Genomic DNA, 26447 nt, shown 5'->3' on the forward strand with positions numbered 1-26447 from the left:
ACTCGTACATGTACCGTTAGATGTGGTTTGCTTTATGGTTTCTACTTATGACATGATAGAAATGTTACTTTCTTGGGTTATGTATGGATTTTGTTTATGAATGTTGCTACTTAAATGTTTGGTTACTATGATGAATTGTTTATTATTACTACTGTTATTGCTACTTAATGTTAACACCACTACTGTACACTTTCCACATTATCGTTACTACTAAGCACTATGCACCACTAATACTTACTATTAGCACTACTAGAATCTTTATGATTTAATATTACCTACTATGTATCATTCCCCGTTGCTAGTATATTTTTACATACCGATTTCATCGACGCTAACCGAGTGTGTTATCTTGACCAGAAAGATAATGCCGCCCAAGAGTGTTACCCAAGCTGATGTCCGACGATGGATCAATGAAGGATTAACCGAGGTTGTAGCTGAACTCCGAAATGGAACCAACATCAACCAAAGGAACCAGACCAACACTACCGAAGATTAGCAAACCAATACTGTCAACACCAACACTAACCAAGGAGGGTGCACATATAAGGCTTTCACGAGCTGCGAGCAGCGTACATTCACTGGTACTGAAGGCCCAGTCAGTCTGACTCGTTGGTTTAAGAAGCTTGAGTCTGTTTTCCGTATCAGCGGTTGTAGAGATGCGGATAGGACAAAGTTTGCATCCTGTAAGCTGTCCGATGGCGCTTTAACATAGTGGAACACGTATGCAAAGTCTGTAGGTATAGATCAGGCTTTTGAAACTTCATAGGAGGATTTGAAACAAAGGATGATTGAGGAGTATTGTCCTTATACTGAGATTGTTAAGATGGAGCGGGAACTCTAAAACCTGAAGCTAGTTGCTACTGACTTAGCCAGCTGCAATAGGAGATTCTTCGAACTTGCTCATATGTGCCCGAATATGGTTACTCCCGAACGTCGAAAGATCACTTTGTATGTAAAAGGATTGACTGATAATATCCAGAGCGGTGTGACTACATAGAAGCCAAGGACTATTCAAGAGGCCGTTGAAATGGCTAATGAGTTGATAAATCAAGTTGAACAGCGAGGAAAGACTCCTGCGACAACTGAGACTAAGACTTATGACAACAAGAGAAAGTGGAATAGTAACAACAATAACTCTGGGAAGAACTACAACCAGAAGCCCTTTAAGAAGTAAGATACTGCCAAGAGCAACACTGCTACTCCAAATACCAGTTCTGGCTATAAGGGAAGATGGCCGTTGTGTGCTAAATGCAATAGGTATCATCCGGGAGATTGCCTAAAGAGGTGTGATAAGTGTAAGAAGAATGGACACTTGGTTGCAGAATGTAAAGCTAGTTCGAATATGTGTTATGGGTGCGGAACAGCTGGTCACTTTAGGAAGGATTTTCTGACTGCAAGTAAGAGTGCTGAACCTGCTAAAGGAAGAGCTTTCAACATCAACTCCAATGAAGCTCGTGATGATCCCAAGCTAGTCACGGGTACGTTTCTTCTCGATAATCATCATGTTTATGTACTTTTCGATTCTGGAGCTGATAGAAGCTTTGTATCTAGAGATTTTTGCCATAATCTTAAGAATATCATATTGTCATTAGAAAACTTGTACTCTATAGAACTAGGGAATGGTAATCTAATGAGAGCTGATAAGGTCTATCGTGATTGTACTTTGATTTTGACAGGAACGACGTTTAGAATAGATGTGATACCAATTAAGCTAGGACGTTTCCACCTCGTGGTTGGAATGGACTGGTTAGCTGAGAATAGAGCCGACATTGTTTGTCGTCAGAAAGATATTCGTATACCTGTTACCGAAGATGAACCTTTAATGGTGTATGGAAAGTGAAGCAATACACCGTTACACTTCATTAACTGTTTGAAGGAGCAGAAACATATAAGAAAGGGTTGTCTTGCTATGCTGGTTCACGTGAGCAAAACTGAATCTGAAGGCAAGAAACTCGAAGATGTGCCGATTGTTAGAGAATTTCCCGATGTTTTTTCAGATGAGTTACCCGGATTACCTCCGCATAGAGATGTAGTGTTCCAGATTGATTTAATACCTGGAGCAGCACCAGTAGCGCGCGCACCGTATAGACTTGCACCACCAAAATTACAAGAGCTGTCTAATCAATTACAAGAGCTGTTAGATAAAGGATTCATTCGACCGAGTTCTTCGCCCTGGGGAGCTTCAGTACTTTTTGTGAAGAACAAGGATGGATTTATGAGACTCTGTATCGACTATAGGGAACTGAATAAGTTGACTATCAAGAATAGATACCCGTTACCGAGAATTAATGATTTGTTTGATCAGCTGCAAGGATCAACATGTTACTCTAAGATTGAGCTAAGGTCAGGTTACCATCAGATGAGAGTAAAAGAGACAGATATACCGAAGACAGCATTTAGAACACGCTATGGACATCATGAATTCACAGTAATGCCGTTTGGATTGACGAACGCACCAGCTGTGTTCATGGATCTCATGAACCGTGTGTGTAAGACATATCTGGACAAGTTTGTTATTGTGTTTATTGACGATATCCTGGTATATTCCAAGAACGAGGAAGAACATGAGCAACATCTCCGTTTGCTACTAGAGATGCTCAGGAAGGAGCAGTTGTATGCAAAATTTTTGAAGTGTGACTTTTGGCTGAAAGAAGTGCAATTTTTGGGTCATATCGTAGGTGTCAATGGTTTTCAAGTTGATCCTGCGAAGATAGAAATAGTTAAGAAATGGGAGATGCCTAAGTCGCCAACACAGATACGACAATTCTTAGGTCTCGGCGGTTATTATAGAAGATTCATTGAGGGATTTTCTACTATTGCCCGACCGTTAACAACATTGACTCACAAAGTTAAGAAGTATGAATGGACAGAGATGCATGAGTCTGCATTTCAGTTGTTAAAAGAGAAGTTAACTACTGCACCGATTTTGTCTTTACCTGAAGGAACCGAGGACTTAGTGATTTATTGTGATCCTTCAAGACAGAGTTTTGGTTGACGTAAGAAAGTGATTGCATATGGATCATGACAATTGAAAATACATGAACAGAATCACACTACGCACGAGTTGGAACTTGGTGATGTGGTCTTTGCACTGAAGATGTGGAGACATTACTTGTATGGTACTAAGTTCACTGTTTTCACGGATCACAAGAGCTTACGGCATATTTTCAATCAGAAACAGCTCAATATGAGTGTAACGACCCTACTTTTTCCGTTATCTTTTACCGTTTATTATTTAACGTCCGTTAATTGTTATTCGTGCCACGTCATTTCCATGACCTATATTATTATTTTAGTAACAACATTTTAATTATTATGTGTTAAATGAATATTTGTATTCATATTTTAAATCGTACGTTTCTACGTGTCGCGGATTTCTATCCGGCAAATCCTTTCAGTATTCAAACCAACGGTCGAGCTTTTGGGATTTTTAAGTCCAAATTATTTTAAATATGATATTTTAATGTCATATATTTATATATAGTGTTTATGTATATATTTCGTCGCGTATTTGTTATCTCTCCGAATTTTCAATCGCGTAATCGTCTTTTCACGTTTCGGGTTTCGTTCGGGCATTCGGGCCACAAGGAAATTGTCATTTAACAAATTGGGCCAAGTGGGACCCACCCCACTCACCCATTCGGCCGAACTAGGGAGGGAGTATACTCCCTTGCTTTTCATTTTTGCTAATTTCATTTTTCATTTCACAAAACACTTAATCTAAACCTAATTCTATTTTTGCTCTCATTCTCCTCCTTCCTCCCTCCTTGGCCGTCGCCAACCATCACACCATCATCATCATCTTCATCTAAAATAAAGCTTGGATCCTCTAATCGTTTACACAACCGCGTTCATCTCTCCGATCTCTACACGCTCATATCTTTCTTTTCTCGATTAGGGTATAAACCCTAACCCTAGCTTTTTAATTTTTCATTCATTTTTCTGTTTTTATGTGATATTATGATAGTATGATGCTTATATGTTATTGTAATGTTGATTGTATGCGTTGAAATGCTCGATTATATATGTTTTTGGTTTGATTGTTTTGGGACAGCGGTTTGTTTGTTATTTTTTGAGAACATAACTGATATAAAAGTGAAATTAAATTATTTATATGAGTTCCTCTCATCAAGACATTAATTTTAGCCTCCGGATTCATGTTATTTCAATTCCCGGAGCTCTAGATATGATTAAAATGGTATTTAATTGAAATTAAAATGTAAGAACGAATTGGTACAGGTATGGTCCGACTTTGTGACTAATTTTGGAGTATTTAGGGTGTACTAGTATGTTAGGATTTATGATTAGATGAACTTTCATGTTCGGGTCATCGAAATCCGAGCCACGGATCACCCGTTATGACTAAAACATGTTTTTGAACGGATTAAAGCTCCAAGTTGAATAATTGCTGTAGGTCACGACTTGGTGGCTGTTCTTGGGGTGTTCTTGAGCACACTAATGTGTCGGGTGGGTTGGTTAGGCAAGGATATATAAGACTCGCCGGAAACTGATTCCCGGGGCTCAAGTTATGACCCGATGAACTTTTAATTAAAACTTATGGTTATTAAATAACACTTATGACATAAATAATGAATTTCATTATTAATAAATTACTTATGATATAAAAAGTAATTATTTAATTTAAGACTTATGATATATATATTTATTATATCATTTATTAATTAATTATGATTTAATTAAACATTTAATTAAACTTATGATTAATAATACTTTTATTATTAATGAAAAATACTTATGGTAAGTATTAAACTTATATTATGAGATTATCATAATAAGACTTATAATAAGGATTAATTAATTATTTAATTATTATAAGGCTTAGTTATTATTTAATTATAATTTAATTATTAAATACTTATGATTTAATAATTATGATTAGAAACTTATGATATGATTAATAATTCATTATTAATTAATAATACTTATGATATGATTTAAAATTTATTATTAATTAATAATACTTATATTATGATTGATATTTAATTACTTAATTAAATACTTATGTTATATTAATTATATCATTTAAACTTATGTTAACTTTAATAATTCATTTTAAGTTAATTAAACTTATGTTATGACATAATTATACATATATGACTTTAAATAACATTATAACTTATATTATTAATATAACTTATACTTTAAAAAATTTATGTTGACTATGTTTGACCAAGGTTGACTTTTGAGTTGACTTTCGATTAACTTTGAATTTCAGTTGACTTTTGTTGACTTTCAAATTAAGGAAACTTTCCTAACTTATAAACTTTCCAAAAATAACAACTTTCTAAATATGGAAACTTTCTAAATTTGGAAACTTTCAAAAATAGAAACTTTTCAAAAATAAAAACTTTCCTAAAATAGAAACTTTACCAAAATAGAAACTTTCCTAAAATAGAAACTTTCCAAAAATGAAAACCTGCTAAAAATAAAAACTTTCTAAAAATAGAAAGTGTGTGTCCGTACGCTGTTCCGATCAAACCGATGCATGTTGAGTATTGTTCTATGTCTACTTGCAACATGTACAATAGCTATCATACTAAGACTTGACCTAAGTTAGTTATTTATATCAACCTGCTTTATTTATAGGTCGGCGTTGTGATCATTCCTGATCACTTTACTTCGTTTGTTGTTCGCATTTTTGTGTGGTTACCTCTTTTACTTTAAGGTAAGTTATAGTCTCGTTTTTACATACTTTTCAAAGTTTATTTTTGGGATGTGATTACATGCATTTTATTTTACGTTTAGACACAAGTGGCAATTAAATTTAAATTATTCATTATGAGTTGAACAAAAATATTCCCTAGTCTGGTAACTGTAATCACTGGTTTCTAATGGTGAACGCGAATCCTAAGGATTGATCTATCGGGTTTGACAACCCCATTTCGAGCTAGTCGCGCTAGCAATTTATAATCGGAATTTTTAGTACTTCGTATTTAGTTGAAGATACACTTGTTCAGTGTATATTATTATTGTGTTTGGCAAGGGTAAATAAAGGGTTAAGTGGTTACCAGGTGGCTCATTGATAATGGAATAATGTTTTATGTTTTCTAACATTTTAAATCTTGTGGTCTAAAGCTTATACGTTTATTTAAACCTATAATTCACTCAACATTTTTGTTGACAGTTTACTCGCATGTTTTCACAGGTACTTGAGTTTGTTTGATGCTTCCACTGTGTTAGAAGAGTCTGCATGCATTTGGGCAGATTTTGTTAAACATTTATGAAACTTTGAACTTGCATTCTATTTTTGGATAATTTAAACTTGCGGGTTTTGTTGACAATGTTTTAATGTCAACTTTGGTTATTAATATGTTGGGTTGTTTAAACTACATATTTTGGTATGTTTCCTTTTTGAGAAACTTTTGAAATAAAAGAATGCAACGTTGTTTATTAAATTCATTTAAGTTCGATCAAGCTGTGGGACCAAGTAACGGAGCCGTTAAGTGTATTGACGGGGCCATCACAGTTGGTATCAGAGCTCTGGTTGTAGGGAACTAGGCGGTCATAATGTGGTCAACCCGTGGTCTTTAGGGAGCATTAGAGTCTAGTCTACAGCCCGACCCGTTTTGTTATAGTATTATTATGCATTTCATTTCATATAAGGAATAATTATAAGTTATTGCTTACGTTATTTCTATGTTGTATGTGGTTTGTGGTTTTACTGTTTGCAGATGTCAGCTTCAAGCAACAATTCCGTTCCTGCTCCCGTTTCACCATCCACTGCCGCTCGTCGTGCACGACATCCTCACCTAAGAGATCCTGTTAACTACTACATGGCTACCATCACTCACATGACAAGGGCATATACGAATGAGACTCGCATTGATGCTCTTAGCGACTGTATGTGTAGTGACCTGAACTTTTCCATGTTTATATATATTAATTGAGATTGATATTTACATGATTAAATGTTTCCAACATGTTAAGCAATCAAACTTGTTAAGACTTGATTAATTGAAATATGTTTCATATAGACAATTGACCACCCAAGTTGACCGGTGATTCACGAACGTTAAAACTTGTAAAAACTATATGATGACATATATATGGATATATATATATATAGTTAACATGATACTATGATAAGTAAACATATCATTAAGTATATTAACAATAAACTACATATGTAAAAACAAGACTACTAACTTAATGATTTTTAAACGAGACATATATGTAACGATTATCGTTGTAAAGACATTTAATGTATATATATCATATTAAGAGATATTCATACATGATAATATCATGATAATATAATAATTTAAAATCTCATTTGATATTATAAACATTGGGTTAACAACATTTAACAAGATCGTTAACCTAAAGGTTTCAAAACAACACTTACATGTAACGACTAACGATGACTTAACGACTCAGTTAAAATGTATATACATGTAGTGTTTTAATATGTATTTATACACTTTTGAAAGACTTCAATACACTTATCAAAATACTTCTACTTAACAAAAATGCTTACAATTACATCCTCGTTCAGTTTCATCAACAATTCTACTCGTATGCACCCGTATTCGTACTCGTACAATACACAGCTTTTAGATGTATGTACTATTGGTATATACACTCCAATGATCAACTCTTAGCAGCCCATGTGAGTCACCTAACACATGTATGAACCATCATTTGGCAACTAGCATGAAATATCTCATAAAATTACAAAAATACGAGTAATCATTCATGACTTATTTACATGAAAACAAAATTACATATCCTTTATATCTAATCCATACACCAACGACCAAAAACACCTACAAACACTTTCATTCTTCAATTTTCTTCATCTAATTGATCTCTCTCAAGTTCTATCTTCAATTTCTAAGTGTTCTTCATATATTCTACAAGTTCTAGTTACATAAAATCAAGAATACTTTCAAGTTTGCTAGCTCACTTCCAATCTTGTAAGGTGATCATCCAATCTCAAGAAATCTTTGTTTCTTACAGTAGGTTATCATTCTAATACAAGGTAATAATCACATTTAAACTTTGGTTCAATTTCTATAACTATAACAATCTTATTTCAAGTGATGATCTTACTTGAACTTGTTTTCGTGTCATGATTCTGCTTCAAGAACTTCGAGCCATCCAAGGATCTGTTGAAGCTAGATCCATTTTTCTATTTTCCAGTAGGTTTATCCAAGGAAATTAAGGTAGTAATGATGTTCATAACATCATTCGATTCATACATATAAAGCTATCTTATTCGAAGGTTTAAACTTGTAATCACTAGAACATAGTTTAGTTAATTCTAAACTTGTTCGCAAACAAAAGTTAATCCTTCTAACTTGACTTTTAAAATAAACTAAACACATGTTCTATATCTATATGATATGCTAACTTAATGATTTAAAACCTGGAAACACGAAAAACACCGTAAAACCGGATTTACGCCGTCGTAGTAACACCGTGGGCTGTTTTGGGTTAGTTAATTAAAAACTATGATAAACTTTGATTTAAAAGTTGTTATTCTGAGAAAATGATTGTTATTATGAACATGAAACTATATCCAAAAATTATGGTTAAACTCAAAGTGGAAGTATGTTTTCTAAAATGGTCATCTAGACGTCGTTCTTTCGACTGAAATGACTACCTTTACAAAAACGACTTGTAACTTATTTTTGCGTCTATAAACCTATACTTTTTCTATTTAGATTCATAAAATAGAGTTCAATATGAAACCATAGCAATTTGATTCACTCAAAACGGATTTAAAATGAAGAAGTTATGGGTAAAACAAGATTGGATAATTTTTCTCATTTTAGCTACGTGAAAATTGGTAACAAATCTATTCCAACCATAACTTAAACAACTTGTATTGTATATTATGTAATCTTGAGATACCATAGACACGTATACAATGTTTCGACCTATCATGTCGACAAATCTATATATATTTCGAAACAACTATAGACACTCTATATGTGAATGTTGGAGTTAGCTATACAGGGTTGAGGTTGATTCCAAAATATATATAGTTTGAGTTGTGATCAATACTGAGATACGTATACACTGGGTCGTGGATTGATTCAAGATAATATTTATCGATTTATTTCTGTACATCTAACTGTGGACAACTAGTTGTAGATTACTAACGAGGACAGCTGACTTAATAAACTTAAAACATCAAAATATATTAAAAGTGTTGTAAATATATTTTGAACATACTTTGATATATATGTATATATTGTTATAGGTTCGTGAATCAACCAGTGGCCAAGTCTTACTTCCCGACGAAGTAAAAATCTGTGAAAGTGAGTTATAGTCCCACTTTTAAAATCTAATATTTTTGGGATGAGAATACATGCAGGTTTTATAAATGATTTACAAAATAGACACAAGTACGTGAAACTACATTCTATGGTTGAATTATCGAAATTGAATATGCCCCTTTTTATTAAGTTTGGTAATCTAAGAATTAGGAAACAGACACCCTAATTGACGCGAATCCTAAAGATAGATCTATTGGGCCTAACAAACCCCATCCAAAGTACCGGATGCTTTAGTACTTCGAAATTTATATCATATCCGAAGGGTGTCCCGGAATGATGGGGATATTCTTATATATGCATCTTGTTAATGTCGGTTACCAGGTGTTCACCATATGAATGATTTTTATCTCTATGTATGGGATGTGTATTGAAATATGAAATCTTGTGGTCTATTATTATGATTTGATATATACAGGTTAAACCTATAACTCACCAACATTTTTGTTGACGTTTTAAGCATGTTTATTCTCAGGTGATTATTAAGAGCTTCCGCTGTCGCATACTTAAATAAGGACGAGATTTGGAGTCCATGCTTGTATGATATTGTGTAAAAACTGCATTTAAGAAACTTATTTTGTTGTAACATATTTGTATTGTAAACCATTATGTAATGGTCGTGTGTAAACATGATATTTTAGATTATCATTATTTGATAATCTACGTAAAGCTTTTTAAACCTTTATTGATGAAATAAAGGTTATGGTTTGTTTTAAAATGAATGCAGTCTTTGAAAAACGTCTCATATAGAGGTCAAAACCTCGCAACGAAATCAATTAATATGGAACATTTTTAATCAATAAGAACGGGACATTTCAGTTGGTATCAGAGCGTTGGTCTTAGAGAACCAGAAAATTTGCATTAGTGTGTCTTATCGAGTTTGTTAGGATACATTAGTGAGTCTGGACTTCGACCGTGTTTTCTTTAAAAATGATTGCTTAACATTTTTGTTGGAAACTATATATTATTAACATGTATATATTATGTGATATATTAATCTCTTAACATGTTTGATATTGTGTGATAGATGTCTACCTCTAACACAAATCCCATTGACTCACCTAATAATAACGAAGAGTCGAATATATATTGGACTGATTCACAAGTTCCCGAAGAGGAACCGGAAGAAGAATCAGAACCGGAAGAAGAATCAGAACCGGAAGAGGAGGAACCGGAGGAGGAAATAGAACCGGTGGGGGAAATAATAAAACGGTTAAGTAAAAGAAAATCCTCAACCAACCGACCAAGGTTAATTATAGTCAATGGTGTTTCCGCCAAGGAAGCAAAATATTGGGAGGATTACCAATTCTCCGATGAATCGGATTTCGACGAGAATTCCGATGATGTTATAGAAATTACCCCAACTGAATTTAAAAAGGCAAAAGAAAATAATAAGGGAAAGGGCATAAAAATAGAAAAATCTAATTCCAACCCCGATGAACTTTATATGTATCGTCAACCCCCGAAGTCCTTAAGTTGTAACAATGACCCGGGAACCTCTAAACCACCAGGTTTTTCTAAACCGTTGTGAAAAACGACAGCTAGTATTAGGGGAACATCATATATCCCTAGAAACTTGGTAAAACGAACCAAAACCGAAGAAGAAGAAACGAGCGAGTCGGAATAAGATAGTTGTATTCGTGTGGTGTAATATATGTAATATAGTGTGCTTATGCTTTATGATATATGTAAAAATTGCTTGTATTAATAAGTATTTTTTTATGAATCTAACTCTTGTCTATTTTACAGTTTAAAAACACAAAATGGATAGACAACCCAATATTTTAAGAGACCTACCCGGAGACATGATTGATGAAATCTTGTCTAGAGTCGGTCAGAATTCCTCGGCACAACTATTTAAGGCGAGATCAGTTTGTAAGACATTCGAAGAACGTTCCAAGAATGTCTTGGTTTATAAGATACTTTCGTTTGAAAGATGGGGGATATCACATTGGGAAATCCATAAGTTACGATGTGTTTACTTTGACGCATATATTGCGGGGAACCCAAATGCTATTTTACGCAATGGGTTAAGAAATTATTTTGACTCAATATATCCGAATATTGGACTTCGTGATTTAGAAAAAGCGGCTAACATGCAACATAAAGAAGCATGTTATGCTTACGGATTAGTAATGTTCGTTTCTCACCAAAGTGAGAACAAGAACATCGGGCTACAACTATTAAACAAAACGTTCCCACAAGTGACGGAGTCGGTAATTGGGGTAAGAAATGAGGTTTTTAGATTGTTACGGGACTGTTGGACATTACGTAACCCTCGTCCCTTTGACGACGTTACAACACGCTGTCTTATCAACGGCCATAACGGTTATGTTCCACAAGACCAAGGATGGGAAGTAATCCTAGTAAAACCAGAATGCATGACTTGTTTCTGGACGTATGAATTACGTGTCTTTATTGCCTTTGCTGAACGACTTGTGTACTAGCTAGAATTATCTTCACAACCATCTTGTATCAAATTTATTGTGTGCTATATTTCATGCTATATGTAAAATAAGCGGTATTGTAAGTTTGTAAAATATTGTGTAAAAGTTTGAACGCGAAATATTATTATAATCAGTTTTTCATATAGAATTGTAGTAGTTGAATTGTATATTAGCTACTAAGTATGAACTTAACGGGTAGGTACTATCCGAATTTAAACTTATAAAACGCTAATATGAAGAAAAAGCATTTATAAATGAGTTCATATTATGCTACGAAATACTATTAACTACTCTTAATATTCTGTATGATTAACTTGTTCCATTTGACTATTTTGAAGGAAATGGCACCGACTACTCGACACACCGTGAATATGAATGAAGAGGAATTTCGTACTTTTCTAGCTTCAAACATAGCCGCAGTACAGGCTGCGCTACATACCAACAATAACCTTGGATCTAGCAGTACAGGAAATCTTGTAGGATGCACCTACAAAGAATTCACTGCCTGCAAACCTTTGGAATTTGATGAAACCGAAGGACCGATCGGATTGAAATGGTGGACCGAGAAGGTCGAATCGGTGTTTGCCATAAGTAAGTGTACTGAAGAGGACAAAGTGAAGTACGCTACGCATACCTTCACAGGTTCTGCGTTAACATGGTGGAATACCTATCTAGAGCAAGTGGGACAAGACGATGCGTACGCACTACCGTGGTCAGCATTCAAGCACTTGATGAACGAGAAGTACCGTCCCAGAACCGAGGTCAATAAGCTCAAGACAGAACTTAGAGGGTTACGAACCCAAGGATTTGATATTACCACGTACGAAAGACGATTCACAGAATTGTGCCTATTGTGTCCGGGAGCATTCAAAGATGAGGAAGAGAAGATCGACGCGTTTGTGAAAGGATTACCGGAAAGAATCCAAGAAGATATAAGTTCACACGAGCCCGCCTCCATACAACATGCATGTAGAATGGCTCACAAACTAGTGAACCAGATTGAAGAAAGAATTAAAGAACAGACTGCTGAAGAGGCCAATGTGAAGCAAGTCAAAAGAAAGTGGGAGGAAAACGGTGATAAGAATCACCAATACAACAACAGCAATTACAACAATAATCGCAACAATTATCCCAACAATCGCAACATCAATCGCAACTATAACAAACGGCCCAACAACAACAACAACAACAACAGCAACTACAACAATCACCCCAACAACAATAATAATTGCAACAACAACAACAATCAGAAGCAGCTATACCAAAGGTGTGAAAAGTATCACTCGGGGTTCTGCACCAAATTTTGTAACAAGTGTAAAAGAAATGGTCATAGCGCGGCGAAGTGTGAGGTCTACGGACCAGGGGTTAATAGAACGAAAGGAATAAATGGTGCCAGAACGAGTAATGGCGGAGCAAGTAGTGTCGGAGCAAGTTATGCCAATGTAGTTTGTTATAAATGTGGAAAACCGGGCCACATTATTAGAAATTGCCCGAACCAGGAGAACACGAATGGACAAGGCCGCGGAAGAGTTTTTAATATTAATGCGGCAGAGGCACAGGAAAACCCGGAGCTTGTTACGGGTACGTTTCTTATTGACAATAAATCTGCTTACGTTTTATTTGATTCGGGTGCGGATAGAAGCTATATGAGTAGAGATTTTTGTGCTAAATTAAGTTGTCCATTGACGCCTTTGGATAGTAAATTTTTACTCGAATTAGCAAATGGTAAATTAATTTCAGCAGATAATATATGTCGGAATCGAGAAATTAAACTGGTTAGCGAAACATTTAAGATTGATTTGATACCAGTAGAGTTAGGGAGTTTTTATGTGATAATCGGTATGGACTGGTTGAAAGAAGTGAAAGCAGAGATCGTTTGTTACAAAAATGCAATTCGCATTATACGAGAAAAAGGAAAACCCTTAATGGTGTACGGAGAAAAGGGCAACACGAAGCTACATCTTATTAGTAATTTGAAGGCACAAAAACTAATAAGAAAAGGTTGCTATGCTGTTCTAGCACACGTCGAGAAAGTACAAACTGAAGAAAAGAGCATCAATGATGTTCCCATTGCAAAAGAATTTCCCGATGTATTTCCGAAAGAATTACCGGGATTACCTCCACATCGATCCATTGAATTTCAAATAGATCTTGTACCAGGAGCTGCACCAATAGCTCGTGCTCCTTACAGATTTGCACCCAGCGAGATGAAAGAACTGCAAAGCCAATTACAAGAACTTTTAGAGCGTGGTTTCATTCGACCAAGCACATCACCGGGGGGAGCTCCTGTTTTGTTTGTCAAGAAGAAAGATGGTACATTCAGGTTGTGTATCGACTACCGAGAGTTGAACAAATTTACCATCAAGAACCGCTACCCACTACCGAGAATCTACGACTTATTTGATCAACTACAAGGCTCGTCTGTTTATTCAAATATTGACTTACGTTCCGGGTATCATCAAATGCGGGTGAAAGAAGATGATATTCCAAAGACTGCTTTCAGAACACGTTACGGTCATTACGAGTTTATGGTCATGCTGTTTGGTTTAACTAATTCACCAGCTGTGTTCATGGACCTTATGAACCGAGTGTGTGGACCATACCTTGATAAGTTTGTCATTGTTTTCATTGACGACATACTTATTTACTCAAAGAATGACCAAGAACACGGTGAACATTTGAGAAAGGTGTTAGAAGTATTGAGGAAGGAAGAATTGTACGCTAAGTTTTCAAAGTGTGCATTTTGGTTGGAAGAAGTTCAATTCCTCGGTCACATAGTGAACAAAGAAGGTATTAAGGTGGATCCGGCAAAGATAGAAACTATTGAAAAGTGGGAAACCCCGAAAACTCCGAAACACATACGCCAGTTTTTAGGACTAGCTGGTTACTACAGAAGGTTCATCCAAGAGTTTTCCAGAATAGCAAAACCCTTGACTGCATTAACGCATAAAGGGAAGAAATTTGAATAGAATGATGAACAAAAGAAAGCGTTTCAGTTATTGAAGAAAAAGCTAACTACGGCACCTATATTGTCATTGCCTGAAGGGAATGATGATTTTGTGATTTATTGTGACGCATCAAAGCAAGGTCTCGGTTGTGTATTAATGCAACGAACGAAGGTGATTGCTTATGCGTCTAGACAATTGAAGATTCACGAACAAAATTATACGACGCATGATTTGGAATTAGGCGCGGTTGTTTTTGCATTAAAGACTTGGAGGCACTACTTATATGGGGTCAAAAGTATTATATATACCGACCACAAAAGTCTTCAACACATATTTAATCAGAAACAACTGAATATGAGGTAGCGTAGGTGGATTGAATTATTGAATGATTACGACTTTGAGATTCATTACCACCCGGGGAAGGCAAATGTGGTAGCCGATGCCTTGAGCAGGAAGGACAGAGAACCCATTCGAGTAAAATCTATGAATATAATGATTCATAATAACCTTACTACTAAAATAAAGGAGACGCAACAAGGAGTTTTAAAAGAGGGAAATTTAAAGGATGAAATACCCAAAGGATCAGAGAAGCATCTTAATATTCGGGAAGACGGAACCCGGTATAGGGCTGAAAGGATTTGGGTACCAAAATTTGGAGATATGAGAGAAATGGTACTTAGAGAAGCTCATAAAACCAGATACTCAATACATCCTGGAACGGGGAAGATGTACAAGGATCTCAAGAAACATTTTTGGTGGCCGGGTATGAAAGCCGATGTTGCTAAATACGTAGGAGAATGTTTGACGTGTTCTAAGGTCAAAGCTGAGCATCAGAAACCATCAGGTCTACTTCAACAACCTGAAATCCCGGAATGGAAATGGGAAAACATTACCATGGATTTCATCACTAAATTGCCAAGGACTGCAAGTGGTTTTGATACTATTTGGGTAATAGTTGATCGTCTCACCAAATCAGCACATTTCCTGCCAATAAGAGAGGATGACAAGATGGAGAAGTTAGCACGACTGTATTTGAAGGAAGTCGTCTCCAGACATGGAATACCAATCTCTATTATCTCTGATAGGGATGACATATTTATTTCAAGATTCTGGCAGACATTACAGCAAGCATTAGGAACTCGTCTAGACATGAGTAATGCCTATCATCCACAAACTGTTGGGCAGAGCGAAAGGACGATACAAATGCTTGAAGACATGCTACGAGCATGTGTTATTGATTTCGGAAACAGTTGGGATCGACATCTACCGTTAGCAGAATTTTCCTACAACAACAGCTACTATTCAAGCATTGAGATGGCGCCGTTTGAAGCACTTTATGGTAGAAAGTGCAGGTCTCCGATTTGTTGGAGTGAAGTGGGGGATAGACAGATTACGGGTCCGGAGATTATACAAGAAACTACCAAGAAGATCATCCAAATTCAACAACGGTTGAAAACCGCCCAAAGTCGACAAAAGAGCTACGCTGACATTAAAAGAAAAGATATAGAATTTGAAATTGGAAAGATGGTCATGCTTAAAGTTGCACCTTGGAAAGGCGTTGTTCGATTTGGTAAACGAGGGAAATTAAATCCAAGGTATATTGGACCATTCAAGATTATTGATCGTGTCAGACCAGTAGCTTACCGACTTGAGTTACCTCAACAACTCGCGGCTGTACATAACACTTTCCACGTCTCGAATTTGAAGAAATGTTTTGCTAAAGAAGATCTCACTATTCCGTTAGATGAAATCCAAATCAACGAAAAACTTCAATTCATCGAAGAACCCGTCAAAATAATGGATCGTGAGGTTAAAAGACTTAAGCAAAACAAGATACCAATTGTTAAGGTTCGATGGAATGCTCTTAGAGGACCCGAGTTCGCCTGGGATCGTGAAGATCGGATGAAGAAGAAATACCCGCATCTATTTCCAGAAGATTCGTCAACACCTTCAACAGCTTAAAATTTCGGGACGAAATTTATTTAACGGGTAGGTACTGTAGTGACCCGAACTTTTCCATGTTTATATATATTAATTGAGATTGATATTTACATGATTAAATGTTTTCAACATGTTAAGCAATCAAACTTGTTAAGACTTGATTAATTGAAATATGTTTCATATAGACAATTGACCACCCAAGTTGACCGGTGATTCACGAACGTTAAAACTTGTAAAAACTATATGATGACATATATATGGATATATATATATAGTTAACATGATACTATGATAAGTAAACATATCATTAAGTATATTAATAATGAACTACATATGTAAAAACAAGACTACTAACTTAATGATTTTTAAACGAGACATATATGTAACGATTATCGTTGTAAAGACATTTAATGTATATATATCATATTAAGAGATATTCATACATGATAATATCATGATAATATAATAATTTAAAATCTCATTTGATATTATAAACATTGGGTTAACAACATTTAACAAGATCGTTAACCTAAAGGTTTCAAAACAACACTTACATGTAACGACTAACGATGACTTAACGACTCAGTTAAAATGTATATACATGTAGTGTTTTAATATGTATTTATACACTTTTGAAAGACTTCAATACACTTATCAAAATACTTCTACTTAACAAAAATGCTTACAATTACATCCTCGTTCAGTTTCATCAACAATTCTACTCGTATGCACCCGTATTCGTACTCGTACAATACACAGCTTTTAGATGTATGTACTATTGGTATATACACTCCAATGATCAGCTATTAGCAGCCCATGTGAGTCACCTAACACATGTGGGAACCATCATTTGGCAACTAGCATGAAATATCTCATAAAATTACAAAAATATGAGTAATCATTCATGACTTATTTACATGAAAACAAAATTACATATCCTTTATATCTAATCCATACACCAACGACCAAAAACACCGACAAACACTTTCATTCTTCAATTTTCTTCATCTAATTGATCTCTCTAAAGTTCTATCTTCAAGTTCTAAGTGTTCTTCATATATTCTACAAGTTCTAGTTACATAAAATCAAGAATACTTTCAAGTTTGCTAGCTCACTTCCAATCTTGTAAGGTGATCATCCAACCTCAAGAAATCTTTGTTTCTTACAGAAGGTTATCATTCTAGTACAAGGTAATAATCATATTCAAACTTTGGTTCAATTTCTATAACTATAACAATCTTATTTCAAGTGATGATCTTACTTGAACTTGTTTTCGTGTCATGATTCTGCTTCAAGAACTTCGAGCCATCCAAGGATCCGTTGAAGCTAGATCCATTTTTCTCTTTTCCAGTAGGTTTATCCAAGGAACTTAAGGTAGTAATGATGTTCATAACATCATTTGATTCATACATATAAAGCTATCTTATTCGAAGGTTTAAACTTGTAATCACTAGAACATAGTTTAGTTAATTCTAAACTTGTTCGCAAACAAAAGTTAATCCTTCTAACTTGACTTTTAAAATCAACTAAACACATGTTCTATATCTATATGATATGCTAACTTAATGATTTAAAACCCGGAAACACGAAAAACACCGTAAAACCGGATTTACGCCGTCGTAGTAACACCGCGGGCTGTTTTGGGTTAGTTAATTAAAAACTATGATAAAATTTGATTTAAAAGTTGTTATTCTGAGAAAATTATTGTTATTATGAACATGAAACTATATCCAAAAATTATGGTTAAACTCAAAGTGGAAGTATGTTTTCTAAAATGGTCATCTAGACGTCGTTCTTTCGACTGAAATGAATATGCCCCTTTTTATTAAGTCTGGTAATCTAAGAATTAGGGAACAGACACCTTAATTGACGTGAATCCTAAAGATAGATCTATTGGGCCTAACAAACCCCATCCAAAGTACCGGATGCTTTAGTACTTCGAAATTTATATCATATCCGAAGGGTGTCCCGGAATGATGGGGATATTCTTATATGTGCATCTTGTTAATGTCGGTTACCAGGTGTTCACCATATGAATGATTTTTATCTCTATGTATGGGATGTGTATTGAAATATGAAATCTTGTGGTCTATTATTATGATTTGATATATATAGGTTAAACCTATAACTCACCAACATTTTTGTTGACGTTTTAAGCATGTTTATTCTCAGGTGATTATTAAGAGCTTCCGCTGTCGCATACTTAAATAAGGACGAGATTTGGAGTCCATGCTTGTATGATATTGTGTAAAAACTGCATTCAAGAAACTTATTTTGTTGTAACATATTTGTATTGTAAACCATTATGTAATGGTCGTGTGTAAACAGGATATTTTAGATTATCATTATTTGATAATCTACGTAAAGCTTTTTAAACCTTTATTGATGAAATAAAGGTTATGGTTTGTTTTAAAATGAATGCAGTCTTTGAAAAACGTCTCATATAGAGGTCAAAACCTCGCAACGAAATCAATTAATATGGAACGTTTTTAATCAATAAGAACGGGACATTTCAGTATGCATGTTTTGCTGCATAGTGAGGTGATAGATGAGATTAGAGCTGCTATGGATTCGTTCGTTAGCTTCAAGAATAGGATCGAGTTCGAGACTAAGAAGTGTAACCGTGAGGTGGACGCTAAGTTCGAGGCTCTTGAGAGCGTGGTTCGTGGTTTGAAGACAGAGTTGGAGGTTTTGAAGGGAAAGTTGAGGAAGTATGAGACTCCTGACGAGCCTCATACCGGCCCAGCTTATCACACCCGCTCCAAGCAGATGTGATGTGATGATATCATGATTGATTATTTATTTCATAAGACTTAATGTCCTTTTATACATTCATTTTGGGGTGATGTACGGCGTTTTGCCGAGGATTTTATTATGGATTTTGTTATGGGATATTTCTCATTTATGTATGGATGGTTATTTCTTTTATAACATCTGGTTATCATTATCATATTTTAATTCTGATGTTGTGACTCTTGGCATGTTATATTATGCGTAATATAGTTCATGTATGTTAGGTGCTATGTATGTTGTATGATTTTATCATAAAGTATGTATGCATGTGGTGGCTATTTCTATAACTATCATAACTGTCATGTTATTACTCATAGTATTTATTGACTATTATTTTAATGGTTAATCTTTTGTGTTCGATCTATTCCTTTATAACACTGGTATTATTCTTAGTACTAACAGTTGTGTTATTCTGTTTTGAAGATCATGCCTCCCCGTGAGTCCAACGAAGCTCGCATGCAACATCTGATTTCCGAAGGGATTGCGGCTGCTATGGCAGCTAATGCTAATGCTAATGTGAATAACAACAATCAAGTGGGATGCTCCCACAAGACTTTTATGGCCAGTCGTCCACAAGAATTTAGTGGCACTGTGAAAGGATCCGAAACTAATCATCCGGACGTTGTCCATATTGATTACAAACGAATTAAAATAGTTGATAACATTGCGAGGTACTTGCCCTCTATATGATACATCTTACAAACGTTGCATTTATTCTTAAAAGGCAATCTATAGTTACATCCAGAATTGACATAATCGCCTGACATTTCATAATATTCAAATGACCTAAACCGCCATTTACTTAATAATAGTCTCAATGAACTTCAATGACTCGAATGCAACGCCTTATGATATAAGTCCTTAATGGCCTCAAGTAGTATCCTTAGTACGAGATAATGCACAGTGGAAGACTTAATTCATACCTGAGAATAACATGCTTTAAAATGTCAACATAAAGTTGGTGAGATATAGGTTTAATGTCGACATCGATATAAATATAGACCACAAGATTTCATATATAAACATTTTAATAAAAATATTCTAAGTGGTTGAGCACTTGGTAACCATACTTAACAATTAATCACGTCGCATATTCCCTTTAATATGAAATCTTACTACACTGTACCAAGTGTAGTCACGAAACGAAGTACTGTGCAACCGTTGAATACTGGTCGTCCAGTCCGGTTGGGGTTGTCAGGCCCGATAGATCTATCAACAGGATTCGCGTTTACAATACCGCTGTAAATATTAGTTACCAAGCTACAGGGAAGTATGCCAGTGGTACAACTCAACGTAGAATATATTTTTTCAGTTACTTGTGTCCATAACGTAAAACATAAAATACATGTATTCTCATCCCGAAATATTTAGAGTTTAAAAGTGGGACTATATACTCACAGTTGTCTTGAAGATATATATAATTTGACTTGGTCTCCGGTTGATATCACGAACCTCAAGTTCCTTGGACAAGGTTGCTGTAAAAGAAGAGTAAAAAGCTAGAACCAAAAGGGTGATGGAATTGGATGAAAGATTGGAAGTAAGTTTGTGTTCTTGGAAGGATTTCTTGAAGTGTTTTTGTAAGGTTTTCTTATGAGGTTTAAGTGTTGTTTTTGAAGCTAAATGATGGGGAAAATGCTTGGAGATGATCAAGTATGAAGTTAAGAGTATTTTGAGAGAGAAATGGAAGTGTAAGTATGAGAAAATGGAGTGAAGAAATGGTGTGCATGCATAAAAACGTTTTTAGGTTATAAAGGAAAAAAAAGATACCTAACTTTGTTTTCTTGCTAAATAATTCATGCTACTTGACAAATGGTTGGTTCCACATGTTTCTTAATCATTTAAGGCTGCTAAGGAGCAGATTTTTATTGGTATATACCAATAGTAAATACATCTAGAAGCTGCGTATGATACGGGTACATATACCCTAGGTATACGTATAGAAATCTTTGAGAAAACGGAACGAGGATTCAAATATAGCTATCTTTTGTAAATATACTTATATTGTTTTATGTATTTAAGTCTTTAAAAGTGATTAAATACATTACTTATACGATATATGTATAAACATTATAGGTCATAAGTATTTAAGTCAAATAACGTTACGTATGGTTATCGTTTTGAAAACTTAAGTTAGTAGTTTCAAAATATACTTATAACTTATTGTTATTAATACAAAATGAGATATTAAAACATTCTTAAATCATGTTAAATATGTATATATACATATATATACACAAACGTATAATTATCATATATTGTATAGTTCGTGATATCATCGGTCAGACTAGACGGTCAAACGTTGTGTAAAAACTCTTTTCGAAAACATAAGTCTCAACAATTTGGATTGCTTATCATGTTGGTAAGGTTTAATTTATGTACATATTAATCTTATAAGTATAGAACGATCGAAAAAAAAAATGCGGGTCAACTTTAGGGTTTTTGCTTATCGTGTCGGAACCATATAGAGATTAGAGTTTAAATTTGGTCGGAAATTTCCGGGTCGTTACAGTACCCACCCGTTAAAGAAATTTCGTCCTCGAAATTTGGTAGAGGTTGTCATAAATCACAATAGGAATGTTTTCATGACGAATATGAGGTAATAATGAAATTTTATCATTATTGAAAGATTTAGATAAAACGATTCGGTTATGTGAGACGCACGAGCGAAGCTATCACAAAAGAGTGAAATGAGTGAATATAGAATTGTTGTAACCGATGACGTGATTATGATCGATTTCCGGGATTTAAGGGTTTTAAAGAAAATCTTATGTAATAAGATTTAGTTTTGCGACGATCAGGATCTTCCTTGATTTAACGCGGCAATCTGTTTTGATTTCTTTGTCGAATATTTCACTATAAATTTACCTCCTTCCCTTTCTTTCTTCCCACATCTTCTATTCTTTCTCTTTAGTTCCTACTTTAAGACATTCGCTAATATGCTCCATCCCATTCTAATCCTTGTTATATTTCTAACTTTCATATCTTTCATTCTTCTTTTTCATCTATCACCAGAAGAATCTATTCTCTTTTATCCTTTCCTTGGAATTATAATGTTTTTAATTCTCTCGTGCCTTTACGTTGCAATACGTATTGATATGCACGGTTTGTAGTTTCAGGGTTGTTGTTAGGTTTTATACCTTCCCTTATATTTCGATGTTCCTACTCCCGTCCCTTAAAATCATTGTCATCCACAGTTAATGCTCTCTCTTATTTGCTGTGGTTTATGTTCCTATTTCTATTCCGAGGTTTTGTCCCTTCGTTTCTTCTTCCCGTCCTCGAGCCAAGCGAACAATGGTCCGAAATTCGTAGGTAGGAAATTTGGAATGAACCTAGCTATCGGTTTTAGAATGAAATTGTAATGGCACGATCTTGATTCGTTAAATTACTCGAATATTCCGGAAAAATAGAACTATCAAGGTGATACGTTCTAATATGTTTGGAGACTTGATAGAATGTAAGAGCTGTGTAACATGGCACATGATGACGGTACTGTGAATCATCACATTCCATTAGAAACTTAACATGACTTACTGTAATATAATGAAGTTGATCAAGTTTCATTATATTATACTAATTCATGCATCAGTTCCCAACACTACTTCAAATCATTTATATTTTAATCTCGGAGGTTTCAGAATTTAGAAATTAACACAGTTTCTTTTATATTGTAACGCAGATGTTACGGAGAGATAAATGATCGCAGATAGGAATAGTTGTAAAAATATCTCCAGAAATATGAAAAATATGTATAACGAATGATATGAAGATATCTTATAATATCTAAGATAAGATGATGATGAAAAATATCATCCGGGCAAGGTTTTGAATAAAGAGTAGGGTTCTTACTGACGGTTTCAGCAGGTACGGAATCGTTTGTATTCTTTGAGAGCAGGTTCAGTCCCTGTGATTTATCCACAGCCTCTTTCATACTTTGCTTCATCCGTTTTCTAGTTCCAAACTTCTTTTTTTTTTTTTTTCAGCTTTACCACCTTACTATTCTTTGTCATCAAACTTTTGACCATTAAAGTCGTTTACAGTTTTTGCTGCTTCGTTAGCATTTCAAGAACTATTTCATAGTCCCGGGTGTTTTTCAGAAACTTCACGTTCAGATTATGAAATTCTTAGGGATAGACATTATAGATATGATGGAAGAAGTTCCGCGAGATTTTCAAAATACTGATTGTTGATCTCGCCAAAAGGATAACGATCTGCTGGTGCACCTGTTGATGTTGTCGAGGGATATAAAAGGTTTTCCGGTAATGACGGCGAAAGGTCAAGGTATAAATATCATGATTATAATAGAAATAATCTCACTGAAAAGTCGAAGTGGAGCTGTGACAAAATTAGCTTCTTGAAAAGGAATTGTAGGGTTGTTCTAATAAATGGCAAATGATTCAATACGTTATGTGTTAAATTATGAATTTGGGTTCGAGAGTTCTTCAGGTGTATAACTGTATGTATAAATCTTCATTCCTTAGGCGAGGTGCGGCGGGTTCAACTTCTCGGTCGAGGTGTTTTCAGGAATCATGAAAGGATTTGAATGCGAATTGTAATCGTCAAGTTACGAATGAGGTTTAAGATAAAATCAAGTGGCAAGCTTGAAGAATTGTTTAGTTTCATATGTTACAATCAACATTTTAATTCATTTTAATTGTCCAGAGTTTTCTTCTTTATGCCACTTGTTGGATTCTGGTAGGTCAAAATCCGAATATGAAATTTGATTGAAAATGGTTATTCTGGGGTGAGCGGATACGAATATCGGTGGTTGTAAGTAAGATAATAGATAACCGTTGAATCAGATTCAAGAATGTACAATATAACTTATTAATGTGAATTCTAAATATTCCTCGGGTACTACCCACCCGTTAAAATATTTTCATCATTAATAGTTTGTACGAAGGAATTTTTAATTACTATCTTTATGAAAATATACTTGCATATATATTTTCTTCAGAGATAATCATAGATTTAATGAGTCAATAAGATATTAAACTCATTTGATTTATCGTTAATTCTAGATTACATAATCTCTAAGACTTTAGAAATTACATAATCGTCATACGATACGTAAAGCGAAGATAATCGATGTAGAACGATATATAGAACGAAGATCATACTCGAAGTACAGATATTGAGTCGTGTGATGTTGATATTCGAGATACAGATTGTGATGTTGAGATTTAAGGCGCGGTTGTGATTGGGGTGATAAAGGTACTGTCGGCGTTGACGATGGTAGTACGGATTATGCTGCTGGTGCTGCTGTTGGTGTTTGTAACCTTCGCACCATATTCTCCAAAACCACTACCCGAGCACGGAGTTCGTTGACTTCTTCTATTATACCGGGATGATTGATGGTTGGAACGAGCGAATGAACAAGATTTGAAATATGGGATAGTATGTAATCATGACGAGATACTCTAGAAATGAGCGAGAAAATGGTGTTTCGAATAGGTTCGCCGGTAAGTGCTTCAGGTTCATCGTTAAGAGGACAATTTGGTGGATGGAATGGATCACCTTCTTCTTGCCTCTAGAAATTTAGTATATTACGAACCCATCCCCAATTCATCCAGAATAGATGATGGGAAATTGGTTGATCCATTCCGGTAACGCTGTTCTCGGAGCTCGAATGGAAATCCATATCGGCGAAGCTATCGAAGTCGGAGGAATTTGAGCTGGATGAAGAATCCATCTTGTATGGTCGGAGAAATGAATTTTTGGTTTGGAATAGATTATAGGAGTTGGGTTTGGTACTCTTCAATACATAATTTACATATGTATATATAATATCAAAATCCCATGAATTACGGAGAATCTTTGAAATACGACAGGCAATGTCTATAGTAACATATACGCTAGGATATGAATTTTGTCTATACACTATCGATGCACTAAATGCAGTAAGACGTGTCTAGACTTAAGAATGATAAGCAGGCAGTTCCCTAAGGATGATAAGCAGATGATTTCTGACTAGGATTGATAAGCAAAACTTTTAACAGGCAGACACGGTCAAAGTCCAGACTCACTTAATGTATCCTAACAACTACTAGTTAGACACACTAATGCAAGGCCTAGTTCGCTAAGACCAATGCTCTGATACCAACTGAAAGGATCCGAAACTAATCATCCGGACGTTGTCCATATTGATTACAAACGAATTACAATAGTTGATAACATTGCGAGGTACTTGCCCTCTATATGATACATCTTACAAACGTTGCATTTATTCTTAAAAGGCAATCTATAGTTACATCCAGAATTGACATAATCGCCTGACATTTCATAATATTCAAATGACCTAAACCGCCATTTACTTAATAATAGTCTCAATGAACTTCAATGACTCGAATGCAACGCCTTATGATATAAGTCCTTAATGGCCTCAAGTAGTATCCTTAGTACGAGATAATGCACAGTGGAAGACTTAATTCATACCTGAGAATAACATGCTTTAAAATGTCAACATAAAGTTGGTGAGATATAGGTTTAATGTCGACATCGATATAAATATAGACCACAAGATTTCATATATAAACATTTTAATAAAAATATTCTAAGTGGTTGAGCACTTGGTAACCATACTTAACAATTAATCACGTCGCATATTCCCTTTAATATGAAATCTTACTACACTGTACCAAGTGTAGTCACGAAACGAAGTACTGTGCAACCGTTGAATACTGGTCGTCCAGTCCGGTTGGGGTTGTCAGGCCCGATAGATCTATCAACAGGATTCGCGTTTACAATACCGCTGTAAATATTAGTTACCAAGCTACAGGGAAGTATGCCAGTGGTACAACTCAACGTAGAATATATTTTTTCAGTTACTTGTGTCCATAACGTAAAACATAAAATACATGTATTCTCATCCCGAAATATTTAGAGTTTAAAAGTGGGACTATATACTCACAGTTGTCTTGAAGATATATATAATTTGACTTGGTCTCCGGTTGATATCACGAACCTCAAGTTCCTTGGACAAGGTTGCTGTAAAAGAGGAGTAAAAAGCTAGAACCAAA

The 26447-nt window shown here is 35.0% G+C and overlaps 1 protein-coding gene across 1 annotated transcript in view; it reads left to right on the plus strand.

The window, feature by feature from the left end:
- Positions 1-1027: 1027 nt before the first annotated feature.
- Positions 1028-26447, plus strand: part of LOC139859597 (peroxidase 7-like) — a 42881-nt gene continuing 17461 nt past the window's right edge. Inside the window, exons 1-4 of the mRNA XM_071848378.1 lie at positions 1028-1170; positions 1258-1397; positions 1677-1825; positions 6693-6782. Of these exons, the coding sequence (XP_071704479.1) occupies positions 1028-1170; positions 1258-1397; positions 1677-1825; positions 6693-6782 (522 nt within the window). The remainder of the gene's footprint in view (positions 1171-1257; positions 1398-1676; positions 1826-6692; positions 6783-26447) is intronic.

The sequence above is a fragment of the Rutidosis leptorrhynchoides genome, chromosome 7, assembly GCF_046630445.1.
Source record: "Rutidosis leptorrhynchoides isolate AG116_Rl617_1_P2 chromosome 7, CSIRO_AGI_Rlap_v1, whole genome shotgun sequence".
NCBI classification, from domain to species: Eukaryota; Viridiplantae; Streptophyta; class Magnoliopsida; order Asterales; family Asteraceae; genus Rutidosis; species Rutidosis leptorrhynchoides.